Source organism: Talaromyces proteolyticus (assembly GCF_021365285.1).
Source record: "Talaromyces proteolyticus strain PMI_201 chromosome Unknown BGW36scaffold_3, whole genome shotgun sequence".
NCBI lineage: Eukaryota > Fungi > Ascomycota > Eurotiomycetes > Eurotiales > Trichocomaceae > Talaromyces > Talaromyces proteolyticus.
In genome coordinates, this window is record NW_025764279.1 from 284,910 (window position 1) to 311,888 (window position 26,979).

The following is a 26,979-nucleotide window of genomic DNA, read 5'->3' on the forward strand; positions in this document are numbered from 1 at the left end:
TGGGCAATGGCGTATGGCCCATGTTCCACACACCGCACATTGAATCAAGGGCCGGGCCTATCGCTGTAGCCTGGCAACCGGATCACAATCAATTTCTGGACATTTTCAACCGCCCGAGCCTAGCCTGAGCCCTTAGGCTTGACCTAATGCCCAACGCTGCAGCCTCCCTTTCGAAAGTTCTCCGTATTCCCCTGGGACCTTGTATAACCCATCACCAGCTCAAGTCCAATGGCTCACGCCATTACACTGATCATATGACAGTTGACGAAGGTCCCATTCCAAATTGAAAATCATTACCAAGCTGTACCGAGGGCAGACTTGTTTTCGTCGCAACGCAAGCTAGACAGCTCAAGGAGGGGGTTTGTCTACGCTTACGAATTTCTAGCGTCCAGACTCCACACCAACCCTGTCATGTCGTGCAGCCAACTAGTTAGTGTTTGGTATGATGCATCTTAGCTAAGCTAGATTCACATCAACGGAAGCTCGACCTCCACCGAGTCACTCGGTCCAGTTTGTAATAGTGTCTTAGACCGGTAACTGGTCCGTGTTGGATTGCAAGGCTGAGCTTAGTAGTACTAAGTAGCTTGGCTACTTTGCAAGTAGCAGCGTAGCATTGACGGTGAGGGGAACTCGTTGGAGCTAACATTTAGTCGCGAGAATTATGGTTCCTCAGGTCCTTTAGCTCGGTATGTAAGGTCCCATTGCGCTGTTCGATAGGTGCTTTCCCGTCCCAGGACATCGCTTCTTGACCTCAGCCTCCGTGTACGGTTTTCTCATTCCAATTGATAATACGGTCTCACTAACTCTTATAGGAGAGATATTACTACAGCAACGATTGTCAAAGGGGAATTAATCCGTGCACCAGCACATTATTGTGCGCGCGTCGCAAATTAGGCTCCCGAGGCGAATATTTATTCAAGTCTCTGGGTCGCTAGTCTGTCGTTTGTGTCAACCACCGTCGTTTCCATTGTCAGTCGAGATTCTCCAGCAAACGTTGGCAGTATCGCCAAAGATGCGGTGGAGATCACTTCTAACCGGCTCTCTCCTGGGACTCTCCACAACAGCACGAGCGTTGCAAATAAGCAATAGCACGGAAAGTGGAAACACAGCTGTCAATTCGTACTCACTCTCAAATCAATGTCCTGCAAGTACTATCACCGTGACGGAAACCACTGCACAAAGTGTTGAACCATCAACCGAAACCATCACGGTCACTGTGGTAAGCTCATTAGTACAGTTGTTTCAAGCATCTGCTAACTTTCTTATAGACTCCAGATATCGCTTCGGTATAGTTGTATAGGCCCTTTTATAAAGTCGAAAGCTAACCAATCAACCTTCAGACCGTTACTGTCACAGAGTCCTTCACTGGGTCCCCGCCTAATGTGGATTCGGAAACATCATCTCCAATCATTAGTGCCACCAAAATAACAGTTATAACTGAGACATCAGTCGTATTTGAAAACCCAACCACGCGGTTCACGTATTCCTTGCCTGCAAGCAGTTCACCCGCGATAACGTCTGGCCCAGCCACTGACGTGGGGGTATATGGTGCACTCGACTATGACACTACTAGCACCGTATATGAGACGACATGGATAACCACCACTGAGTGCACATGCACAGAGAATCTAACTACCACCGCTACTACCAGCAGCACTAGTGTTACCACATATTCTGTTTGGCCAGTAACAACAACAGTTACAACAACATATCTCACGACTTATACAACGGTTCTAACTTCAGTCATCCCCACTACAATTTCTGACACCATCACTACAACGGCTACGACAGATATTACATTTACAGCTACCGCGACTGTGTCGACTATAAGCACAGTGACATGCGAAATAACAGAAACAGTGAGCAACACCGTCACCGATATCGTGACTGACACGGTCTCCGTCACCCTCACTCCATCGACGGTTACGGACGCGGTAACAGATACCGTCTCTGTTACGGTAGCTCCATCAACAGTAACAGATGCAGTGACCGAGACAGATTCCGTTACAGTGACACAAACTGCGCCCACGGTCACTGATGTTACCACAGCTACAGCAACACTGCTTACTACACTTAGCACGACCTTCACTACAACCTTGCCGGCATCAACTATCACAACTGTCAGTACGATTCCTGGTAGCACAGTTACTTTGTCTAGGTCTATAGTGACCCTTCCGCCACAAACGGTGACTGTGACCACGAGCCTTCCAGGAACGGTCACTACTGTCACTTCGGTAGTCACTACGGTAGTGCCAACAACTACCTTTGTAAGCATATCAGTCTGTCCAAGCCGTATTACTAATCCAACATACACCGCGCCAACGCCTCTCCCAACCGACTACACCTGGGGATGTAAGCCAGGATTCTTATGCCACCCCAAAAATCGACCGCCGGGTGGTGGCGATTGTAACTTTGAAGTGGGACCTCCGGCCGACACATACTATTGTTCGCCGGACGAGTGTATTCCAAGTCCAAAGCTGATTTCGGATCCGGATAAGACATGGGGCCATGGGTACAAATCAAATAAAACGGGTCAATATCCTGTTACCCCAGGGTACTTTAATCTCAATCCAAAGGAGTTCTCCCTTGATGACAGTGTTTTCACGTTCCCAGAGGGGACTGAAATCACATACCTTGACATAGACCTATGGCTCGATGTAAAGATAGATGCCAATACCGGTATCATCAAGAAAAGACAGCAAGGAAGCGCAGAGAACTACCCGCCTGTATGCTACAACGAATGCCAGGATGCGATGTTGGAGGCTGAGGCAGTTGGGAAAACATCTTTGCTTTGCGAAAAATCGTCTATATTCCTAACGGACGTCAGCAATTGCAATCTTTGCATAAGTTATCATGCAACGGGAACAACAACATCGGGTCCATTGCCAGAGTTTGCGCAGTTCTTGGATTATTGTAACCTGACGGCCACGACTACGACCACCAGTACCTCGATAAGCACGACAGTAAGCGTTTCGACACCCAGTCAACCAGTGGGTGTCTCAACCACGGGACCCGCCACAACTACCAGCACATCTACTTCAGCATCTGAGACCAGTACCATAGCTAGTGACACTACAACAGGTACATCTATTGCCCCAGCGAGTACATCTATTCCACAGTCTTCTGAAACAACAGCCACAGGTACAATGGCCACAGCCACCTTAACGAGTTCGGCTCCTCCTACCAGTGGTGCACAAAGCCCCACTACTGGAGCTCCTACTACTGAGGTTTCTACTAACGAGGCCTCCACTACCGGGCTTTTCACCAGTGGCTCAGCAACTACTATAGTTTCAACCAGTTCGGTACCTTCCAGTAGTACTAGCACCGGCGAGTCTTCGGCGATAGGAATAGGTACCGGGGTTCCTAACCCAACTACAATCGCGACTACGACGGCTCCACCCGGTAATGGTGGAGGCGGCGGCTCTTCCACTGCAATCATCTCTAGCAGTGCTAGTGTGACCAGGAGTGGGAGTGCAACGTTGTCTACCCCGGCAACTCCCAGCTCAACAATATTCTTCCCTGGCGCTGCGACGCATAATATTCAGTCGGCATCCATGAAGTGGCTTTTGTCATCTTCTATGGCGCTGGGGATGATGATGGCTGTCTTCTAATTCCCCAGTCTTCAAAAGCAGAGCCACATTATTTTCCTTCCTATTATATTTATATTATCGGTGTATCTGTTTTCACCTTTATACCCAGCACCCCATATACTATCCTTTACTGCAATGGGTCGTTAAATATTAATTCCTAGGTCAGGTCCGACCTATTCGGTAGGGTTTTGGATGTTCGGCGTTCTTTGTTTTAACTGTGAAATGATTCACGATGTCACGCTCCTTATGAGAAATATGACTATTCACTAATAGATCGCCTGTCACTATCGACCGGAGTTTGCCTTTGTTGTATTATGGTACTTTCATATAGAGATGCAGGAAGACCTATACCCTGCACCTTTTTAGCAATGCAATATACTAGGCAGCCTAACTATTCAATATCACAGGAATTTCCAGTATCTCAACTAAACGTCAGTTCAGGTTTATTTAGAAAAGAACTCCCTATATAGACTCATCCTTCTCTAGCCATACCAGTGTGCCTCTATTGAAATGCCAATGTGATGTGCCGTAGGTGAACTCAATAGCATGCTACTGAAATATCATGAAATGTGAATTTTAAAGCTGTCAACAATTCTCTCGGACAACGCCGTACGATGTTTGCGTCACCTGACCCCTTGGTGCTGCGGTACCCAATTTGGGACAATGCAGGCTCCAACGCTCTCTTCCACTTCTCATTGTTGAGTTTCTGTTCACGACTTCAATTTATCTCACCGATAATACTCATTACCTACAATCCAGAGGAGATGGGTGACCAGTTCCACGCCTCGACTCCGTATGGAGACCAACAATACGAACCATCAGCAGGCCACTCCACTGTGCGTACCACACAATCGGTGATCTCTAATTCCTCATCCGTCTTCAACTCGATCCCTATTCATCAGCTGCTTCCTCCAATGCATCAGCAGATTGTCGCAATGCCAACCGCGCCTCAACAAGGTCCCGACTACGGCAGAGACGAGTTGATTTCGCGTTTTCTTGGCTGGGAACTAACGGTAGACATTCGTGGCACTCTGTCGGATGCGAAGAAAAATGGGAAGCCAATAGCTACCGAGTGGTTTGAACTGTGCAAGAAGCTCGAAGAAGATTACGCTTCCAAAGGTGACGCATGCCGCAACTTCACCTATGATACAATCTGGCGTCCCATGAAACTTGAAAATTACTACAACTTCATCAAAGAGGAGACCGCGAAATACTATTCTCTTGAGTATGGAAGGATCGACTGGGCCAGGATTGATCGACAAGACATGGCTGAACCCCGGAAGGAAGAACTGCTAGAGAATTTGGTTATGAAGGGGGAGTCATTGGCTGGGTGTGTCAAGATTTTGAAGGACTCATTTCCTAGGATCAGTCCATCCACCAACAATCCATGGTTGGGATAAAGCCGCATTTCCGACGACCTTTAGCTTATTCACCAAATGGTATGATCATTTCACGTCATATGCATTGGGTGGGTCATTTTCTCTTGTCACTGGTACTTCATTAATATCCGATGCTCAAGAAAGCATATTGCGAGTTCAAACGATGAGAATCTAGACGTTCTACCTCTGAGACGCTTTGAGTACATCAATCCACAAATAATGGTGACTCGTGTAAACATGTCTTTACCTGTTATGTGATTCATTTTCTGTTTCAATAAAATCCTAACTATCTTATTGAACTCTGTGCTTGCAATTTTAAGCACCTTGTAATTTCTATACATTGTCTCTCCCATACCTAGATCTCCTTCAAACATCCACACGAATTCTTAACCTCCACCTTCAAACCTTGCACATATGCCCTAGCCCATGAATGACTTCCCAAAAGTGCCTGACCAAGACCGCCATCATTTTCCAACATTAACCTTAATGGTTCGAAAACCAAACTCCAAACGTCACCATAGTCCAAAATACCGGACTCTCAGACTAAATCTCATATTCCAAATCATATGGACTATGAACCGTATTGGAGCTGGTCCGCAACACACGGTCAACGCAGTCCTCAAGCAGTTTCCATTGAGCTTCAAGTCTTCTATCGTTACTCATCAAGAGCGAACTCGTATCAAGGCGGCGAATCTTGACAGCGTGATCAACATCTTCGTCGTCAGGAATTGGAAAGGTAACCTGTTTCCGTTTGGTGCCTAATATGGGGAGTTCCTCTAAGGGCTTTCGCTCTTTCTTGTTCTCAGTTCTGTTTCCAATGCTGTATTCGCTCATCCTCTCTATGAGCAAAATATCTTCATCGTCCGATTCCCAGTGATCTCGCTTCTTTGATGGTGTTGCAAAGCCGTATCCCATTTCGTCGCAGCCAGGTCTATTCTTCAGGCTACTGTCCTTACATCCGTTGTACCACCCTGGAGAAATGACGTTGTGCTTTTCCAGGCACCATCTCTTCCAAGTAATTCCGTACCCCTTTCTGTCTTTTGTGATTCTATAGATGTGTTCGTGGTGTGGTTTGAGAACTTGGAAGATGGAACCAACGATATTCTTTGAGTAAACGCAACTAGACCATGTTATCCACTTGCGAGATTTGAAATCAAACCAATTCCCTCTTTCATTGGGTAGTGGTCTCGTTATGATAACTTCTCTCTGGCGGATAATCTTTCGGTCCTTGTCATCTTCTCTTCTCAATACCCTCAACGCTTCAATGACGCCTAGGTATATATGGGGAGCAGCATCTTCTGTTTGAATCACTGTGAAGGTCGATGTCAGTAAATTCTGCATTATGTATTCTGAGGTTTCTAATTTCATTGAAAACTCACCCCCCTTACCCTCCCTGTGTTGGACGATAGCTGCATTCATTGTGATCATAACCTCTTTGATTATCTTGTAAATCTGTGGTTCATAAGCGCAGGTGTGTCACAGTCTCTTCATGATTTGGAACCTTGCTGTTGTTTTAGCATGTTGTGAGGTGAACTTTGATTGAAATGAATACTGTAATTTACTCACTGCAGGGTCTCTATTTGTGCACAACGATTGAATATCCTCTCCTTGGGCTTCTCTGCCAATTATCGAAATATCCAATCAAACCGATTGCATGTAAGGTCAACTTACTATGATAACATGTTCATAATTAGTAGAAAAGGGGAATAGTGAAGATATATCGCGGGGCGTTTGAACATCTCCTTTAATAAGCATGCTGTACACGTGACCAACTGTAAACATGAATAAATGAATTGGAATTTTCGCAGCTAATATTAACTTCTGTGGGATCCATACAAAAGGTTCCTTTATAAATAGATGACAACTTCAGCTGATATGAATGTACATACGTAGTGTTTCATCGGGCATATCGATATCTGGGACTAACTATAAACATAAATTACATTGATGTCTGATCGCAACAGATAAATATACTTATAAATATGCACGTAGTGACATCCAGCGCATCGATCTCGTGTTGCTTCAATCAAGATGACTTGAGAGATCATGCTTTTTCATGAAGTTCTGTTCTCGAAGTAATTTCTTTCTATCTCCCTTCAGCCCTCTCATTTTCTCAACGTTACGCCGCACAACCTCATATCCTTCCTTCAACTCCTCCAGATACTTGATAGATTCATTCAATTTTTTATCGTTTCCGGCAAGCAGCTTCGCGTAATATTCATTGGAGTCGTCTGGTAAGTTCGATGGCCAGGCCCTTTCCATATCTTTTAGTTTTTTCACCTGTGCCTTCGTGGCCACAATAATCTCGTTAAATTCTTCCATGTTCCTCTCTAGCCGACACTTCATTCCGGCTACATCATCACGGCAGAGAACAGTGGCTAGTTGTTGAATAGCAGAGGACTCCGAACTGCGTGACATGTCGTAAACTATTTCAAAGTCGGAGCGCGTGTCGGAGGTCAAATCGAGCCCTGGAGCTTTCTTGCCACCTTCCCTACTATTGATAATTGTATTGGCGAGCGACACTTCCGCTGGAGGTGCAAGATGCATTTGAGAGAGTGGCGACAGGTTGCGCCACTTGCGAGGCTTTGAACCTACGCCTTTCAGAATGAGGTTAGTAATACATCCAAATGTAGAGAGCGGCTTTCAATATCAATATACCAGTTGGCATCTTTCTGGGGATATCAGACGCTAGAGTAGGGTCTTGATCCATTGCGATAACTTCTCTTTGAATGTATACGCCTGGAAGTCTTTTGAACTCCCTCGGCGTGATCGAAAGAAGCAAATATCAAATAGCCAGAACAAACGAGAGTCTTTCTTCCTAGTTTCATAAGACGGTAAGCACGGGTTGGAATATCAAGACAACATATAGAGTCTTTCAACTCAGAATGAGAGAGATTTTTTACCAGGTTAGGTAACCAAACAATATTTAACGGCTTTTGGGTTACGAAGGCAAAATGCGATTATCATAATCATCACCATGTACCATCCTCTTTCAATTGGGAAGAACCTTGAGCTTGGAACAAGCGCCCACCAAGTTCTGTTGGAGATCTCCTTGAAGTGGTCCTCATCCGGGTTGGTCCGACAGAATCGGGTTATAATGCTTTTGCGGCCGATAAAGTCACAAAAAGCTGTTATAAGCGTCTATCTTGGAGGAATAAAGACAAACCTGGAGAAACCCTTGTCCAAAGTATGTTTGTTTGTTGACTTTGGTGGGTCAAACTCGGTGTACGTTGCTGCAAATTGGATACGATGATGCGAAATAGACTTCTAGTAATCAGAGGTCGGATTGAATGAAAGACTGATTCGAGCTATATAGTCTTCCTGTTCCTCTCTCATCAATGAAATGAATGGTACACTTCACACCTGTCTGAAGAGAAGAGTGCGAACAACTGAGACAATGAAAGAAGCTAAAATGAATGGGTGCCGTTAGCAGATCAATTGTCTTGAGGCCAATGAAATCAAGGCGCCATATATGTGAATGACTTTAAGCTCAAAGTGGGAGTTTAGTCTTCGTAAGATCCAGACTCGTGAAAGAGAAAGAAGCGAAATGATCTCAACTGGTCTGGTGTGTTTGCAAGACAATGTGCACGTGATATTTGCCTTAGGCAGTGAGGTTCTAATCACTAGGTATCATTATCCCAGCTGATCGTATATAAAAAATTTTCTTCCTTGGACATTCATTTCATGAAGATATACATATTTTAAAACGTGTTAATAAGCTTTAAAAACTGACTTTTGTTCCTTCTATTTCGTTGGACTTCAATGTTGTTTATGCAGGAGGTTTCTATTATTTATCATCTTTTTTACTAACAAAGGCTCCATTCCTATTGAGATATTTTGTTACTCTAATTTGACAGCTAAATTGAGTGAATATTTAAACTCTCATTATATATAACCAGTAATAAGTATAATGATTTTTTAAGCGTCAATTCATATGAATGTTATATCTTATTCTGACCGCATAGATAAACTGTGATAGTATTTCAATGGGAACGATGATTTTATTTTACTACAACCCCAATGTCATCAATTGATTTACATCAACTGAAGTAAGTATAATAGCCTAGGCGGCGTTTTTAACACTCAGGTTGGCACAAGAAAGGAACCCGGGCCAAAGGAAGAATAACATTTGTAACTCCCATCAGGTCAGATCTATTCTCTACTCTAGTATTAAGCGTATCTAGTGTCTTCAGCTCAATTTAGAAGCGTCAGTTCAACTTAGCTTTGCTGCCATGTCAATTAAAGTCGCGGAGGAGGTAGGTCCTTAGAGAGGTTGGCTGGAGACGTTAGCTAAGTGGTTGATTGAGGTATATGGACTCGAGAGAAGCATGCTGTACATTATTCCCGGATTAGAGAAGCCTTCCATTGTGAAGCCGCAAAAAATACCACTCTAAGGGCGGTTTTCTCGCGGTCACGGAAGTCGACACAACCTATTACAGATGCCGTTTCCACCCCTGTCCATCTCTATTAAGATGACCCGGATGTTTGGTTTGAATGGCTCTTGAAGCGACAGACTATTTAATCTATCGTGGAATCGTAAGCTATCCATGCCTTTGATATTGATCTGTTTGGTTACTGATCGCCGATATATTGCCAATCGCCAACCAACTTCAGTACATAAAAGCAGTATTATCAGCCGGTAAACGTGTACTCTCTGAAAAGCCCGGTGGTTTAAAACACCAAAGAAGCTGGGGAATTGATTCAATGGTACTGGTCTACTATAACTGGACCAACATGGGCAATCGCTGAGAAATGAGAAAAGGCCGAGGAAGAGCCTCTATATCTGCTCGGCAATTTCGAGCTCCAATTTGGACCATCTCCGTGGCTCGCAGCAAACTCTCGTTCAATCATGTCTTTCTGAGATGCCAAAATTGGACATATTCTAGACTATCTCGGCCATTTTCTTGATTTTCTTTGGGTGAGTTGACAAGCCCTAGATCTCTATTCGATGCCTAGGCAGTAGAAATCAAGGAGGCTAAGAAATGAGGGCAGTTCAGTCTGGTAATCCATGCCCGGACGGAAACATTTATAGATCCCTCTCCCCATTTTAAACCAAAGTCCAGTCGCCAAGACCAGATTGATAATCACCAGCACCTTATAAACTCCCCGCAACCTGTGTACAATAGATCTTCCAAAACTTCACCCTCTGAAGGCTTCCATTATTTCTTCATTCGGGCCGAATAGCTCGCCTAGAATTCGGGAAATCTTGACAAGGTTGATCCGATATCTCCATTCATTAATACCGTGATCGCTGATCTCGAACGTACTCGTCCTGATGCTGAAACATTGATTCAGACAGTACATCCTAACTTTGCATCATATGTGGACGTCAATATCCTTGCTTGGGGAGAAATGAAACTGCTCTTTGCTCAATGCATCCCAACACTTCGGTAAAATAGACATTGTTGTGGCCAACACCGGGATAATGGAAAGCCAAAGACTGTTTGATGTTGGTAACATGGACGAGCAAGGGGAACTCCGTGAGTCGATAGAAGGATTTCACGTAATTGGTATCAATCTTAAAGGTACTATCAATAGTATGTTTTTGCTCAACCAATTTATATTTGGAGATGCTCTTTTCTGTAGCTAACTTGTAGCAACTCTATCTTGAAGCTTTGCGACTGGCACTTTACTGCATGCAACATAACCAACCTACGAATGCCAGTGGACCCAGTGGATCGGTAGTTCTGGTGACGTCGAATCAGAATACTTTGGATCGAATGGTTTGGGAGCATACATTGCGTCTAAACGTGGAATTACAGGTCTTCTAAGCGCGGCACAAGAAATTGGTCAGGGGTTGGCGATCAACATCAATGGCATCACCCCGATCTTCACGCCGACGCCTACTTTTAAAGGTTTGGCCAACAAAAGGAAGCACTCGGGTCTGACGCTGAATACTTTAGTGTATGTAGCAACTGCAGTCGCTCTCACTTGGGCTCGAAACGAAACTAGAGAATGGTATTTGGTGCTGTGCCTTATAAATCCCCTCCCAGATCTTCAAATCTGACTAATTCCAACATATATCGCTGGGCAGAAGTCGGTAGAAGTAGAAGACAGCAAGAACGTGCTTCTTCCACAGTGGCTTGGACATGAAACCGCCGAGTAATTACTGTCCACCAATAGGCTATTTGAAAATGATGGCTATCCAATATCTGAAAATGACGATTCTCAAAGAAAAGTTGAGGTATTCCTACTTCAACCTCCGTGACATAGCCATGTGGAGCTTCTGATAAATTTCACCACAAATATCCGGGTTTTTTGTCCTGGTTAGGTGAATCTAGCAACTAGCATTCCCCAGGTCTGCCGAGGAATCTAAAAGAAACCCAACCAGCAATATTGACGACATAATACACAAAAGCTCTTTTGTCCATTTATTTCTCGTCACGTGACGAATGACAAGGAGTTTTCACTTTATGTTCATACCATTCAATTCATTCATATATCAAGTTTTTATATACCCATAAGTTCCAATATATACATATACTCTGTCTCACTCAGCAAGAAACTGGATCATTAAGAAGATTCAACCTTTCAGTCCCTTCTCAATTCACACCCCACTATTGTATTGAGCCTGCTGCACTTACTTTACTCGTAGGTGACAGTGACAGTGCTACCATCGACACTAGGACTAGCCAAGGTGTTACCGTTGTTGTCTACGAGAGTAATGGTGTTGGCACCAGAGGCGTCAACTTGGTTGCCATTCTGTACAGCATAGGAATCGGTGAAGGTAACAGTGCCAAAGTTGGCGAATGGAGCAAGGGATTCCTGGCCACTGGAGGAAATGAGAGTAAAGTCCTCGACAATCCATTCGGCGTTGGTCTCACAGAGTGTGCTGGTAGTCTCGCTCGAGGTAAATGTGTGGGTGACACTCTGGCCATTGGAGTTGTTGGTAATGGTGGCAGTTCCAGTGGTTGTGCTAGTAGCAACAACGCTCACGGAAACAGAGTCTCCGGCGCTGAAGCTGATACCGCTGAAGTCAACCGAATCAGCTGGAATCCACTCGTACCAGGCATCGTAGCTGACGTCGCCGCCCTGAATGCAGAAGTCAACACCGGTCTGGAGAATGGCAGTTGAGCATGTGTCGCCATCAATTCCGACCCAGGCAGTAGCGCAGTACTGGGTGCTATCGTCACCTCCAGATGGAATCTGAGGATCGGGCACAGTGAAGGAGGCAGAGACTTCGGTGAAACCGGAGGACACTAAGACAGCGCCAGCCCAGTTGGTGCTTTGCTCGGCATCATTGATCTGGTTGGCCTTGGAGCCAACACGCATGTTAGGGCGAGACACTCCATTGCGGCGGGCAACACGGGCTGCCAACGGACTAGCGATGGCAGATGACCCGGCAAGAAGAAGAAGACTGGCGACGGAGACCTTCATTGTAAAGAAGAATTGAGTCCTTTGAGAAAGGTTGGAAAGTTGGAACAAGCAAGTATGATGTAGAATTGATGGGTGTTGGAAACCAAAGAAAATCATCCAAATGCTTAGAGCCAAGACGCACCTTTTATACCTGAAGCGGCTGTTAGTTTGCACATCGTTAGTACCTCTAACAGGAAGGTATCATTCTTCAATTTGACTATCTCCTAAGTCGGCAATCTCCGGGTGTTAGCTGGCTGATTAGATGGCTAGAAAAGCGCTAATTTAGTTTTTCTTGTCTACTTGGCCAGTAGTGATGCTTTTTCGTTTGCATCGACTCAACATAATGTCTGATAAGAGGAGTAGAACTGTCGATCATCGGAAACCTAATCAAAGCTTAGCAAAGCTTAGCTAGTTCAGTCTGAGAGATTTAATCAACACCGGCCCGCTACTACTACCGTTGTTAACTCCGCATGGCGATTTCGGCTTATAATTCAATCGGTTAGAGGTTTGTTTGCCCAGCACAATGTCTGATTGAAACAGAAGAGTGGAAGGCTTCTCTATCCATAATGTTCCAAGCCTGACACGTTGTCTCCTGTCGCCTAACTCACAGCTGGCTAGTTCTCACTCTCTGGGGGTGGCTGCACGAGGCGTCGGCTTAATGGAACGCCGAAACAGCCACGATGCAACCTTGAATCGACAAACCCAATCAACAAACAAGCCACCTTATCATGGTCGAGGCTTTTGTAAATCAAATATAAGACAAACCTCCAGTAACAACATCAGAGCCCGTTGTGACAGATGCATGCACGGGTGCGCCGGTATGCTACCATCACATTATAGTCGTCAAGTTACAATAAAGTCCTCAATTCTGGACTAGCAGGATCAGATCGCGATCTTAATTGTCACTCAATATTAATGGGTTACACATCTCCCCTGTCCCTTTTTGAAGACAAGGTCTAAATATCCCCGCTCCGGGGGATGGCTCATAACGTGATAAAAAAGTGGACGAATGTGTTCGTTTTATCGAAGATCGGAAGTGCATTGGCCCCACAGCTTCGGCATTTGCTGCACCAATCGTTACTTTGATTCAAGCGGGTTGACTTTGAACCCCTCTCTTCTCAGCGCACGCTGGCGGTCAAAGTCCAAGGAATCTCCATGGTTAATTGCTACCGCAAATGATCTACATCTAACATGGTCCAGTCGTAGATAAGACTCAACTTAAATCGCCGACACACCTGCCTGAACGGGAGCGAGCAACCGAAAAGGCTAAATAATAACGCCAATTAAAAAGGAATTGTCACTTTTCTATTTATCACATAAACCGAACGAACAACGTCTACTCAACCTATGGATTGTCCACTAGGTATAATGGGATATTTCGCAGTAAATTGCGATTTGATTTGACGTTTTGGCCAATTTCCCCATCCTAGCCTTTGCTTGCTATGTTGAGAACCCCAGCAACTTTTATTCATGTTGGGGGTTAGATCGGAAACTCATCTTCTTGCGATTAAGACTTGGTGCGAATCACGTAATTGCAAGTGTTCATGATTGACTTTCAATCAAGACTCACAAACACAAAATTGATATCGCACTCATTAGATATACTCAACCTTTCTTCTATAAATTTGCTCATTTTATTTGCGGAGTTTCAACTCGGATTCTGGGGGAGGGGTTTTCATGGTAAGAACAAAAATGACAAACAGGGGAATAATCACCGCAGTTTATTTCGCCAATGATCAACGCAAAGATCGACAATGGTCTAGGCTTTCGCAGGACAATGGAACCTCAGCATTGAAATGTCAAAAATAACAATAAATTGAGAAGAATGCGGCTGGAAATACCAACTTTATTGTTGAGTCTAGCTTACATGAATCCATTAATATTCCAGATAGGTTTTCTGTTGTTGAAGCTGGGGCATCGAGTGAGTAATGATATCACGTTGGAGAAATTCTTCCCTAGACGACACAATCTGTTTATGACGTTCCTCCGAAAATTCCAGAAGCTCTGACAGCCGGAAATGCCAATAAAATCGAGGCATATATATTGCACCTTCTACATTAGTAAAGTTTGCCCTGCATGCACGCGCAAACCCCAATGGAGGGAAATTCAGATAGTCGCAACACGGACAACCCACAGCTCCCTGACTCTAGAACAAAATCCCTCGCAATCCAAGTCTGAGAAAATACTAGAAATCCGAGAAAGGCTCAAAACTTCTATACATAGGCAGTCTATGAGAAACTCGACATTGCATAGATAACGAATACGTATTTAGTCGAAAATGGCTCTGCCCGTAATTATATACAAACAATCCGCAACATAGTACTTTCTTAGAGGCCATGAAATCGGCTTAGGATGAAAGAAAAGTATGAAAAGAAAGATATTTTCAATGTTGAAGTTGTGATTAATAAATTCTTCCTAGCAATGAACATGGAATGCCAAGCTATGTCGAGATTCCGATTAACTAACTCGTTTGGTAACCAAGATCTTCGTCAGTATGTGCTAAATACTAACCATAGAATATATCAATAGATATATGATTGTGTTAGATAGTTTTTGTCCTCTTTAACACCTACTATGCTCTCCTATCTCATCTTTTGGAAGGCAAAATTATTCGACCGCCATATAGTTATTTCGATTATTTGTCGACATTGCTAAGTAGAAGATTGGAAGTATCCGCATTGGAATTTTACTCTCAATACATGGAATTCAAACATTAGTTTATCGATACATATAATTATTATAGTCGTAATGCCCTCAGGGGTTGGGGACTTCGGGGAAGGGCGACAGCCATGGGGGGTCTGTTACTGAAAGATGATACCCGCACGTTTGGCTCCCAAGAGGGAGGAAAGGCCCCCGAATCGCCCTGCGCAGATAAGGGGCTCGGGCAAAGCTTTCGCAGGAACGCATTTATGCATTTAGGCATCCAATGGGGCAGGCGGCTAACTCATGATTGTCATGGCCTAAAAGCTGGGGTATCGTCGTTGAAGCTGAATATAATAAAATATAATTCATCGTAATAGAATCCAGAATAACCGACAGAGACGATGGTTCAATTCGCGGCCAACAAGCTTAGAGTTTTAGACCAACAATAATCTTGATGAAGGTTATGGTCGCCTATTAAGGATTACGTCCAGCCGAAAGGATTTCCTTCCAGTTGATTTTTTTTTAATGCAAACGGCATGACTTCCATTTTTGAGATGTTTGTAACATGCATCCAAACATCGACCACCTTGCACATGCGGTTACACGCCACGCTAACGGCAGTTGGCCGAGGTTCTTCAGTGACCAGAAATCTAATTCCATGATTGTCCAATTGGAACCTGCTCCATACGAAAATTCAAATGTCTATCCAGACTCAAGCCCTGAGTGGCTCGAGCTTTCCTGCTGATCTCCCGCCTTAGGAATGCTCTCCCACGAGACGGGGATAACTCGGTACTGACTCCTCCTTGCAACAATCGCCGGACCAAAGGACGACATTGAAATAATTGCGCGGGTCCATAAATTGACATAAATTGATTGGTCAATGATGCCGACTCACCGTTGGAGATCGACGTAGAAGCAGTGGTTGGATTAGAAATCCCCTGTGGCTAGACGTGAAATCCGCTGGAGACTGTATAGTTGACAAGGCTCCTGACTCCTTCCGGGGATAACTCCTGGTTTCCCCGCATATTGCCTTTAAAAGAGCCTCTTATTTGTGTGATTGGGGATACAATATTAGATTCCAGTTGTGAATCATCCAATAAATCTGGCACCCACTTCCTAGACATATCACACTACAAGTCTCTCATCCTTATCGACAATCCTGCTGGATCCGGCTAGGCCTAGGGTGAAATGGCTGCTCTGTCACTCACTAACTCTTACGATCATAAGCCTTGGCTTTCGGCGGCGAGAAGGTGATTCCGCCACTTAATCAATAGCTGTTTCGCAATCACCTCCATGTGGATTTTTCATTTCTCTCTCACACAATTCATTTTCTTGATGACAAGCCTGAATCGAAAAGATGAGTGAGAATCATAATGGTCAAAGGAACTCCAAAACACGGAAATATCACCACAAAACTCGCACAGGTTGTGCATCCTGCAAATCACGACGTATCAAGGTATGTGTCTATATTTCAAACATATTATCCAACCAATCATTCGCTTGGGGCACCATATACACGCAAATCACCGTAATTATGCGTGCTAAGACCAGTTGATGTAAACGCCAACAATCAATTTCTTCTTTTGGGGGAGAGCATTAGTATTTATGCCAACGCTAATGAAGGTGCCTACAAATAGTGCGATGAGCGAAAACCAGTTTGTGCGAACTGTTCCAGGAAGTCGCTTTACTGTAGTTATCTATTCCTAACTGCGACAACTAACCCAGAGCTTACAAGCGATGCATTGGATACTCAACGGCGTATCAGCTCGGAACACCTCAGGTCAAGATATGGCTTCAGTAATATTTTACTGCCGCAACAAATCAGGTGGATGCAACCTCCTGGAGTTGAGTTCTTTGACAGCAAGACTGCCCGTCTGGAACTCCTTTCTCATTTCCGCTGCCATACGGCTGGCTCTTTGGGGGGTTGCCAGCAATCAATGGAGCAACTGTTCGCAATAGATATCCCGTCCATGACGGCTGAGCACTCATTCCTAGGCCACGGAGTCCTCGCCATCGCTTCTTGTCATCTATCTTGCTTGACATCAGACGAATCCTCCAAAGCTAAATACACAGCTCAGGGTGCCGGGTATATGAATACAGGGATTCCACTTTATTCGCAGGTGGTACAAAAACCGACACAACATAACACTGGCGCTCTCTTTGCCTTCGCTTGTATAATCGTCTTATATACATTTTTCAGTTCTAATCAGGAGTACGAAGAGATCCTCATGTCATACTCATCTGCTGAGCATTACATGAGCCACCAATATCCAGATCCGCAGCTCACCGCCAGGCTAACTGGACTTGTGGTGCGATTATGTGACAGTATTCAAGGAATATTTCGTGTATTCTGGAAATGCCAACAATGGGTTTTATCAAGTCCATTACTCCCCGCAGTGCAGCGGCACAACACTCAACGCCCTACGGAAAGACAAGTCTTGTGGGCACGGGTCGAGGACCAGGAATTGGCCAAGCTTGAGCGACTTTGGACAGATGGTGATGACATTCACATGGTCGATGATAGTGATGGAGTTACTGGTACTGTCACCCCCAACAGGTGGCAACAAGCATTGTCCGGGGCGCTTCTGGCTTTGCGAATGACTGCCATGATGGTGACTCAACTAGTGATACTAGACGAGGATACGCAACAAGACGATCCTAACAGTTTTTCCAAAGCTATTCCTGCTGTCAATCCAATGGAAACCCTTCATAGAATTCACAGGTCCTTATCTGATGGTCGGCTGGAGGATATGCCTAGTGCTTTCACCTGGTATGTTACTCTTTCTTCTGACTTTTGTCAATTACTACAAGAAGGGGATTTTCATGCCATGGTTCTGCTGGCCCATTACGCAATTATAATGGACCGAGCATGTTCTAGGAAATGGTGGGTTGGGAATATCCCATCACATTTTGTTGCTACGGCCAGGTTGGTTCTAGGACGAGAGAGAGAATCGTGGATCCAGTGGCCCTTGAGTGTAGTGAGAGGGGTAAATCGTTGACGATTTGTCCGTATAATTATGGTGATATCAAGTTGGTCAAAAAATAAACATAATCAGACTTTACATATACTATATTATTGGTCGGTCTAGTATTTCAACAATACGTCAATTGACATCGATGTTGTACATTAAGCGCTACAAACAATATCAATCAATCATTCTATCCTATATTTTGAAGCGCATATGCCGCAATCGCCTGAGCATCTCCATTAATTGAGAGTAATTCTAAAGGATTTCATGACCATTATTTTGCGCTTTCTTCCTCCTTTCTTGGTTTGAAACTCTTTGTATTAACACAAAATCCACAGATGATCTTATTATTCTAGAATTATACACAAACCTAAACTTCTTATTATCGTAACAAAGGAATCAGCCTATTAGATAGCATATTACTGAACTTGTCTATCTCCTTTTCTTACGCAGCCCGTTTAATACATAGGAGCACAATCGAGACGCCTCCATACATAGTAGTGCCATCTTCCAATCCATTCGGCGTTCCAATCGTCTCACATAATTGCTTCATGACCACTTCGACACAGTCTTGATCTGTATCAGCCAATTCCGGATGAGCTTCCCTCCATCGAATTACTGGGCTCATACTCCCCCAAATAGCTTTCACGTCCTTGAGTAGCCACTCTTGTCGGGTGAGGCCACTGAAAAAGCCCATAGCCTTAGCTCTTTCGTCGTCAGCATGCCATCTCTTCCGCAGGAGCGTTTCCTTTTCGAAAAGGTCGGCCGTTTCCGCTTGATCCCAAGGCATATTAAGATTGGCGTAACCACTGCGAGCCAGTGCATTCCCTGGTGTGACATACGGTCCTAACACCGCGTTTGAAAAATGGTCCATGATCTCCTTGACCTTTTCATGATTTGGATTCCTAAGGTCTATACCCGGCTGTATATTAGTATCAAGCTAGCTCATGACTAATCCTGTTGTGGAGAAGGGAAAACGAGAAAAGCCTACCTGTATGTGTGGGAATAGTATTCCATAGCGAAACTGTACCACCTGGTTTCAACGCCTTCGCAGCGGCTGTCCAGAATTTAGGCATATCAAACCAATGAGCCTGTCTTCATATCAGCATACAAAAGAGTTGCTCGAATGATGAACAATAAGAACAAATGCACAAACAGCTGAAGTCACATTAATCATATCCACCGCGCCTTGTGCGGGCTCATTTAGTTTATCAACCTCCTCTGCTCTACATATATGATAGGATATCGGAGCCTCAGAAACTGATTGACCACCCATATTAATCGCTGTCTTGATCATGGCGTCTCCAGGATCCACACCATAGACATGGTCGAAATGCGGCGCAAAAGCGCGAGTAGAATTTCCTGGGCCACAACCAACGTCGAGGAGCACCTCAGTCTTACCACCAATCGCTCGATGATGATCTACAATGAAGTTGATGAATGCGCGGGGATAGCTTTTTCGAGCGTCTGCGTACCCAGCCGCTTGCTTGGAGGAGAGACTTAGAAAAGTTGATTCCATTATTTTATTTTGCCCCCACTTGTTGAACCTTGACTTATTTTGACCTTGCGGAAGTCTACTAGCGCTATTTCTGTCACTCTGATTTTTGGTTTTGGGTACATGGGTGAATTAAATCACCTTATCGTGCGATTTCCAACCAGTCCAGTATTTATTGCTGATTGTAGTGCTCGAAATTCGGGGCTAATTAGTGTGTCCGATTCCGACGACTCATTACCCTCATTTTTTTAGTTTCTACAGCATGCCCAACCAAAACCAAACACTAAACCATGTTTATAATTTTTTTTCTCTCTCAAAGACTGTACCAAATCATGGAACTCGAACGATACAATGCATTCGGATAGCGGCGATGGTTGAAAATGAATCCAAGCCACACCCCATATTATTTATGACGCTGGCACAAATTAAACAGCGCAGTCTTTAGAGAGTTAGCCCCTATTTTCCAGCAAATACGGCTCAATTATTCAGCGAAAAACATATCCTTTTAGAAGGGTACATTGGGTCGACCTTTTTGGGCGAATGGACTTCACACCTCTTGTGTCAAAGACGCTCGACCTATCTTTCGCGGATGTTTGGATATCTCTTACTGTTTGGCTGCATGCCTACGATTCATTTATTCATGAATATTATTTTTCATTACAATGGTATTGTTATTTTCATAGTTTAACAATAAAACTACATTTATAAGCCATCTATATCGGATATCTAATACTTCCTAGCATGCAGGATGGAATCCAACCACTAACATCGATTGATCAATTAACTTCTACCCATTGCCTTTATATATCAACTGATAAGCTTATCCGCCAGTGATATTTTAACACCTCTGTTCATTAATATCAATCGAGAGCATATACCAAATTCACGTAACCACCAACGGTATTGTCTTGACTGAAGAAAATAGAAGATTGCATAATAAGAATATAATCATAATTATAAGCTGTTCTGGTGGAAAAAGAAATTCAACTGTAAGTTTATGAAATCAAGTAAATCTCTCGTATTCGTCATAAGTCAAGGGGATGACCTCATCCAATTCACTCTCTTTATTTTCCTAGTGTTGAAAATTCGTTCGCTTTTGTTACCTGATTCCTGAACTTTCCATCATCGAAAATTCCCAGGCGGATGTTGGCTAGGTTTTATACATATTAGAAGGGATAGCACCGTACAAATATATGCAATATAATGGATTCCCCCTAACTCATTTACCATCATGTATTTAGTTGATCGTGTTGTATTTCATTTATCAATAACATGCTACAATTGGGAGTATCCAACAGTTTTTATCGATTACCGCAATAGTTTCCTACCATTTCAACTTGATATTTTACAAGATCCCTCGCCTTCGCTTATGTATCTGTTGTAGCTTTTAGCGGTACTTCGGATTACGCGCGAAAGCGCACGGAGTTCATCTTCCAAGTTACATTTCTTCTGTTCAGATGACCAGAACCACTGCATTAATCAGCAATTTGACCTCATAACATCATCGAACCCCTGACACTTTTCGTCTAATATTGATAAATCACCAGCCATTCACACATCCAAGCTATTATTGATGTCGCTCATACATTGTATCACAGTCGAGTTCCCATAGAAAATGAGAGAAGTTACAATTCGTTTGATATGGATTAGGTTTCACCATAAGAAATTCCAAGAGTAATAACAGCATATGCATAAACAAATTTAAATAGGCCAGTTATTATGTAATCAACAACAATAATGCTCAATGACCGAGAAAAATACAATTCCTAGGTAGACAGTTCGTAAATTTACTTTGTTGATAAGGATAGTTGGTATTTCAGTTAAATCTAACCAATGTCGTATGAATTGCGATGCGAATTGAAACCTAACGTCCAAATGCAAAATCCTATCTACATCAAAACTCGTCCATATGAAAAAATTAAAGCTTAAACCAACACCCTGAATTCGGTCAAATTCCGTCAAATTTCATCCATTTAGATCGTTTGCCTTAGCCGCATTATGTCCGCGTTCTCAATTTTATTCTTGAGAAACTCGTAAACGGTGAAGGTAACCGCCTGCCCCGGTGCCACACGCATAACTCGAGGTGTGATACCCTTGTAAAATGATCGGAATCCTTCTTTCTTAATTATATCTGAGGCAATTTCTGTCATCGCTGATAGGCTGCTTTGTCCAGGAAGCGCTGGGGTCTGTTGTAGCCGAGTCTTGATTGTGTCAATCGGTGCATTCGCAAATGGACCCATTGCACCAGACAAAAGCCCAATTACTGTAGTCTGGTAGGACGGAAGCTCTCCCTTTTGTGCATACTGTGGCTGCAAGCGCTGTAGAATGGTCTTTAGCTCAGTGTAAACAGTGAAGTTAGCCGCCTGGTTAGTACCCTGACGCAGAGCGGTAAGGGTAACACCGCGGTAGAGAAAACCGACACCCTCTTCGCGGATGAGTGTGGTTATGGTAAGCAAGGTACTCCTATATTTAGGAGCTATCTGGCCGGTAGGGGTTTTATGCGGAGCTTGTAGGCGAATTTTGATGACTTCGATGGGGTTAACAACGGTCACAGCTTCTGTGATACCAGCAGCCAGACCAGCTGAAGGAAAACCAAGAAGTATTAGAATCAATTCATTTCTGCGATATTGTAAATGAACAAAAAATCTCACCAAGAAATATCCCTTTCCGTGAAATTTCCATTGTCGTTTGGTCGGACAGTAGTCGCTTGTAATATTCATATGAGGTAAACCGAATTGCCATCTTGGGGATTATTCCACCTAAAACAGTCCCCAAACCTCTGTACAATCCCAAAGGTGACTCCTTTCTTATGATATCAATAGCTGTGCTCGTAATTCCCAGGTATGATTTCTGTTTTACAGAATTTATTAGTTAATGAGAATCTGAAAGGAGCCTCGAGAATACGTACTCCAAGACCGGCTCTCCGCGATAGCTGCATTCGAACTTTAATCGTGTCTGGTGAATAATAAAGTCAGGCACTATGTTATTACCCTAGTATAGATGAAGTAGAAGCAACGCAAAAAGAAAAGAAAACATACCGAGTGGATGACAAACAAGTACTTCGCTCATTCCTGCTCCTCCTCCGGCTGCATTGCTTTAATTATAACAATTGATACTCAGATCGAGCAAGACACTTACCGATTAGAGTTGTCGTTGCTGCCATCGTAGCTTTTCTGGATTCCATATTCCGTGACATTACGGTATCTATGCTATATATTTTGATAGACTTTTCGGTTCCCAAATATTCCGAGATGAGAGAGAAGTGGGAGGAAACGAAAAAGGGCAAAACACAATGAGGAGAAACAAGCTTAGAAGATCGTTGTGAAAAGAATGACTATCAATCCTAGTTAGGAACCCTGCAAGAGAAAAGTTTGTGCACTTTTTCAGATCCAACTATGTGCAGACACTGGATATATGGGCTTGTAAGACACGCAATGGTTGATGACGGGAATCTTACAAGGATCAGGAAAGCCAAGAGGAGCTCATATTCAAATGGTAAGTGATAGAAGTTTAATGTTAGATAAGGATCAAGTCATTCACACTTGTTTACTCGAACGAATCGAACGATGGACTGTTCAGACTTCTACCCACATCGCCTAAAGACAACATCTTGGAGGGATGAACAATCTTCATGTGTTTGAGGTAGTAACACAGGAAAATCACTCTTGGCTACATATTTGTATTTATTAGTCATTTTCGGTGTGTAATTACTAGCCGCATAACAGTTAATTTTCCGCAACAGTACATGCGATGCTACTCAATATGCAGATAATTATAGCAACGAATATTGACTTAGATTCTCCAAGATACTGCATCTACGAATGTGATGCCAAGAGTAAGTCTGCAGAGCAATGACTAGAAATTCATATCTCGATAATGGATGAGTAGCATTAGAATAAGACAACACCGTTCAGTTCCACACACCCAATTGTCGAAGACTCCGCTCTCAATTCTCCACTGCATATTGTGGCTATGCTCAAAACTATCAGGTATCCTCTGTCGGGCCAAGATTCCCTCACGTTTCTCCTACGAAAAAAGAAATCTATATTCCAGATGGTCACGGAAGAAATGCTTGGCTAGCTCTGAATATTTTCGTGCGGCCCTGAGATCGTTCGCGGGTGCATGCAATGCATCAATACCTAGCAACATGCCTATCTCCACTATTACCAAACGGCCCCGTTCTCAAGACTCGGAGGCCATTTCTTTCAAATATTATTAATACTTCGCAAGATTTAGTGCGCGCCACCAACCATAAACCGCTTACGCCCAGATTTTAGCTACGACATGTCAAGACATATACTTGAAACACACAAGCCTTGGCTTACATCGGCATTCTTGGTTCTCTCATTATTTGGAACTAGCGATTGCGTCAACGCAAATCCAGTCAAATTCAATCCGCTTATCTTATCTCTTGCTCAATTGGCACATGAAGATCAGCAATGGCTCGGGTAGGAAGATCCCTTCGGGCCGACCATGCAGAAGATCTACCCGAAGTCTTCTCGTCTGGGTGTCCGTTGGTAATATGTGTTTATTCAATTATTAAGAGCTGGCAAACTAGCTACTAGATATTAATGCGAGGGAAATCATTCTAGACTCGTCTTCCAGAGACCCTTTAGCAGTAGCACTTATAGCTATGACTGAAGTATCAATTGTTCCTGTTGTTTACGAATCTCGCCAAGGAGTGTAGTTAGGGCTCGGCATTGAAATAGATAGCTTTTGCATTCAAGTATTGGTATGCAATTGATCGTTTTGTCAGCCTGCTAACACCCCTGTACTCATTTGATAGTTCATGGGCATGCCACATAAAGGCTGTCCTGTCTAGCCCACATTCTCTCTATAGTGAACTACTCATCAAGCTGGACTCGGGGTTGGGGGTCCACTCGGGCCCGTTTCTATACCTTTTAACCCGACCTGCCAAGTTTTAGTACGACCTACAGGAATAATCTGTACGGTAACTAGCAGTGATGACTTTACCCAGCCAATAGAGCAGCGAGTAAATTGATTGGCCAGAAGAACAACACCCTGCATGCATAGAACTCACTCTTTCCTTTTCAGGTGCCTGTCCCATGCGGACCATACAGTACTAGCTAGAGGCGTTTTCTCGTAAATCATGACGGCCAAGCATCTAATGAAGATCTGCTCCACATGGGCAGGCAGTGCTGTGCTCTATTTTTCAGTCCTTGGGGGAAGGTAATAGGAATTGGGTGGCGACTTGGCGGGCGGGACCACGGTACGCTAAGGGCTAGTTTCTGTACGTTCCCTCTGTTTCTTTCCATTATCTACGGAAGATCCAGTATATGGTAAATCATGTCAAATAGAAGGACAGTATACCACCTCGTGTTGCGGAGACGAATCACCAAATTCAGGCAAAGGATTTCAAATGTCCGTCCCCTTCGTCAACAACGGAGCTGCAGTCAGATTTTCCAATAGTCCAGGGGCCTGGGAGGTTCCTCTAAGTGCTTTTAGGACTATGAACAGCCAGGTAATAAATTTTGGATTCCAGATCAACCTTCTTCTGAAACTTAGATTTAGTCTTGTCATCGGTTTTCAAGTTATCGGTAGATAGATGGATTCTACCTCGTAAACTTAGGCCATTAAACAAAGAAACTGAAAAATAAAATAGGTCATTTTACGTTCAAATTATCTCTTCTTCTATATTTCTCAAAAGGCTCAATTTAAAAACATGTAAATATATGATTATCGTGACATTAGGAGGTAAAGGAAACCCAACCTATAGCGTATCAACCAGCAAAGCATCGCTACCGCTGTTTCTAGCCAACATGTTTAGATTCTCAACCTCCTCATTAGTGAAAGGTATACCGTCAAATCGTCTCTGCTTTTCTGTTTCATTGGCATTCTCACCTGGAGTCAGGATTCTCTCGGTCCCCGCAGCTTTCTCGCACGACCTAACTCTTCCTAATAGAGTGTCCATCCGGTCGCATAGATTTTTTTTTGAATCTAGGAAGATTTCCGGCTTGAGCACCATAAACCAATGCCCTACACCTTGTGGCTCTGTAGTATTCTTGTATTGGTCATTGACTCCTCCAGCAAATGATGACCCTGTAAGTAGCCCTCCGAAAATATCCATCATCATAGCGATTCCAGAACCCTTGGGACCACCGATTGGTAGCATTACACCCTTGAGAGCTGCCTCAGCATTGGTAGTCGGCTGGCCTTGTTCATCGAGAGCATAACCTTCAGGAATAGACTCTCCACGTCGTGCGGCCTTGCGAATTTTCCCTCGAGCGGCAACCGTGGGGCTCATATCAAATACAAAGTCTCCCTGTTTCCCACCAGGAATGCCCACAGCAAGTGGGCTTGTGCCCAGCAAAGGTTCTTTTCCGCCCCAGGGCGGCATTGCTTTGGACGCATTCGTAAATGCAATTGCAGCATAACCCTTCTGGATCGCGCGAAGTACGTATGTAGCACCCATTCCATAGTGATTACTGTTTTTGACAGCAACCACCGCCAGCCCATATGTACTAGCCATTTCGATGCCCTTGTCAATTGCCATGCAGCCAGCGACAAACCCGAAGGTATTACAGGCATCTAAATGGGCCATCACTGGGGATTTCATGTCAAATTCCAACTTGGGGTTGGGATTGAGGACACCGCATTTGATCCGTTCAATGTAGCCAGCTAGACGATTAATACCATGTGTGTCAACACCCCGGAGGTCGGCCAGTACAAGGGACTCGGCGATCATGGCAGCACGATCGAGAGGTACGCCATGATTCTGAAGAATAGAGAGAGAAAATGCATATGCTTGAGAAGCTGTGATTCGTACTGGTTGTTTCATTGTGTTTGCCATTTTCAATGTGATTATTTTGGGGTACTTGATAAAAAACGATGTATGGTTTGGGGACAGGAAGAGTAATCAGTAGACAAGATATTGCGGCTTTTGTCTTCCCAATTTTTAGTCAGTCAGCAAAAGAGTGAGAGGCTTTAGTCAAGACTCGACTTATCAACAGTCAGCTAGCCATCAACAGATCGGCTATCAGGAGGGTTGTGGAACCAAGCGGAGCGAGTAGGCCTTCCCAAGCTACAGGTTACATTGATTATGCAAGTCAAGGATATTTTTATGTGGTTACAGTTCTCTTGATAAGGGCCATTTATCAGCCAGCTCAACATCCTTGCTTACTGCCTTGGCAATGGATAATGAAGTCTCGGCGTCCAAAATATTGTCTACGCGTCAGATATCATCGCCACGAAAATCTTCATTGCTGGTCACACTAATGCAAGAGTGGGTTATCAGTTTCAACACACCTAAGTCACTAATGCTAGTCAAAGGCAAAGGAGGTGGATCAAAGATCAATAGATGTGTAGCAGCATCTCAACCCTTGATCTTTTTCCGTGACACGCATTACGATTTGACCCGAGTGGGTACAGAAAATAGAAAGAACGAAGTGCGGATGACGAAAACGACAATCCTCTTGGGTCATCGGTATGCCTTCTTGGCAATGGGTGCTGAGAGAATTGGTATTTGGAGGGCGAGTCGGTTGTGAGATAAGTATAATTTAATATTCGGAGACCCTTCACATATCAAT

General features: G+C 43.9%; 10 protein-coding genes across 10 annotated transcripts; 4 read left to right on the plus strand and 6 right to left on the minus strand.

The window, feature by feature from the left end:
• Positions 1–1,012: 1,012 nt before the first annotated feature.
• On the plus strand, positions 1,013–3,611 carry BGW36DRAFT_355754 (uncharacterized protein; the record flags this gene model as incomplete). Its single annotated transcript, XM_046213681.1, has 3 exons — positions 1,013–1,219; positions 1,269–1,286; positions 1,341–3,611. 3 exons carry the CDS (start codon positions 1,013–1,015, stop codon positions 3,609–3,611), a joined length of 2,496 nt encoding a protein of 831 aa, XP_046074975.1.
• A 672-nt stretch (positions 3,612–4,283) lies between these two features.
• On the plus strand, positions 4,284–5,275 carry BGW36DRAFT_371165 (uncharacterized protein). Its single transcript, XM_046215338.1, has one exon. It carries the CDS (start codon positions 4,355–4,357, stop codon positions 4,988–4,990), a length of 636 nt encoding a protein of 211 aa, XP_046074976.1. The 5' UTR covers positions 4,284–4,354; the 3' UTR covers positions 4,991–5,275.
• A 49-nt stretch (positions 5,276–5,324) lies between these two features.
• On the minus strand, positions 5,325–6,724 carry BGW36DRAFT_355756 (uncharacterized protein; the record flags this gene model as incomplete). Its single annotated transcript, XM_046213682.1, has 4 exons — positions 5,325–5,506; positions 5,575–6,279; positions 6,349–6,421; positions 6,641–6,724. The coding sequence occupies 4 exons, from the start codon at positions 6,722–6,724 to the stop codon at positions 5,325–5,327; spliced, it is 1,044 nt and encodes a 347-aa protein (XP_046074977.1).
• Positions 6,725–7,030: 306 nt separating this feature from the next.
• Positions 7,031–7,426, minus strand: BGW36DRAFT_264485 (uncharacterized protein; the record flags this gene model as incomplete). The annotated part of the gene is made up of 1 exon (XM_046210110.1): positions 7,031–7,426. A coding segment is annotated over one exon (396 nt), but the record flags the coding sequence as incomplete, so codon positions are not given.
• Positions 7,427–10,349: 2,923 nt separating this feature from the next.
• On the plus strand, positions 10,350–10,559 carry BGW36DRAFT_290378 (uncharacterized protein; the record flags this gene model as incomplete). Its single annotated transcript, XM_046210759.1, has 1 exon — positions 10,350–10,559. A coding segment is annotated over one exon (210 nt), but the record flags the coding sequence as incomplete, so codon positions are not given.
• Positions 10,560–11,433: 874 nt separating this feature from the next.
• On the minus strand, positions 11,434–12,880 carry BGW36DRAFT_371166 (peptidase A4 family-domain-containing protein). The gene has a single exon (XM_046215339.1). The coding sequence runs from the start codon at positions 12,440–12,442 to the stop codon at positions 11,555–11,557; it is 888 nt and encodes a 295-aa protein (XP_046074980.1). The 5' UTR covers positions 12,443–12,880; the 3' UTR covers positions 11,434–11,554.
• Positions 12,881–16,905: 4,025 nt separating this feature from the next.
• Positions 16,906–17,967, plus strand: BGW36DRAFT_355759 (uncharacterized protein; the record flags this gene model as incomplete). The annotated part of the gene is made up of 1 exon (XM_046213683.1): positions 16,906–17,967. The coding sequence occupies one exon, from the start codon at positions 16,906–16,908 to the stop codon at positions 17,965–17,967; it is 1,062 nt and encodes a 353-aa protein (XP_046074981.1).
• A 303-nt stretch (positions 17,968–18,270) lies between these two features.
• Positions 18,271–19,456, minus strand: BGW36DRAFT_335733 (S-adenosyl-L-methionine-dependent methyltransferase; the record flags this gene model as incomplete). Its single annotated transcript, XM_046212948.1, has 3 exons — positions 18,271–18,849; positions 18,929–19,028; positions 19,094–19,456. 3 exons carry the CDS (start codon positions 19,454–19,456, stop codon positions 18,383–18,385), a joined length of 930 nt encoding a protein of 309 aa, XP_046074982.1. The 3' UTR covers positions 18,271–18,382.
• Positions 19,457–21,184: 1,728 nt separating this feature from the next.
• On the minus strand, positions 21,185–22,593 carry BGW36DRAFT_371169 (putative tricarboxylate transport protein). Its single transcript, XM_046215340.1, has 4 exons — positions 22,471–22,593; positions 22,341–22,387; positions 22,084–22,282; positions 21,185–22,013 (listed from the first exon to the last, which is right to left on the minus strand). Exons 1-4 carry the CDS (start codon positions 22,499–22,501, stop codon positions 21,406–21,408), a joined length of 885 nt encoding a protein of 294 aa, XP_046074983.1. The 5' UTR covers positions 22,502–22,593; the 3' UTR covers positions 21,185–21,405.
• A 2,139-nt stretch (positions 22,594–24,732) lies between these two features.
• On the minus strand, positions 24,733–26,734 carry BGW36DRAFT_371179 (Malate/L-lactate dehydrogenase). The gene has a single exon (XM_046215341.1). It carries the CDS (start codon positions 26,241–26,243, stop codon positions 25,164–25,166), a length of 1,080 nt encoding a protein of 359 aa, XP_046074984.1. The 5' UTR covers positions 26,244–26,734; the 3' UTR covers positions 24,733–25,163.
• Positions 26,735–26,979: the final 245 nt, after the last annotated feature.

Bases quoted from the DNA above. Each gene is read 5' to 3' on its own strand.
- BGW36DRAFT_371165 (XM_046215338.1), top strand. From the start codon at position 4,355: ATGGGTGACCAGTTCCACGCCTCGACTCCGTATGGAGACCAACAATAC.
- BGW36DRAFT_371166 (XM_046215339.1), bottom strand. From the start codon at position 12,442: ATGATTTTCTTTGGTTTCCAACACCCATCAATTCTACATCATACTTGC.
- BGW36DRAFT_371169 (XM_046215340.1), bottom strand. From the start codon at position 22,501: ATGAGCGAAGTACTTGTTTGTCATCCACTCG. The intron at 22,388-22,470 runs GTATGTTTTCTT...ATTATTCACCAG, and splicing joins ACTTGTTTGTCATCCACTCG to ACACGATTAAAGTTCGAATG. The intron at 22,283-22,340 runs GTACGTATTCTC...TCTGTAAAACAG, and splicing joins CGCGGAGAGCCGGTCTTGGA to AAATCATACCTGGGAATTAC.
- BGW36DRAFT_371179 (XM_046215341.1), bottom strand. From the start codon at position 26,243: ATGGCAAACACAATGAAACAACCAGTACGAATCACAGCTTCTCAAGCA.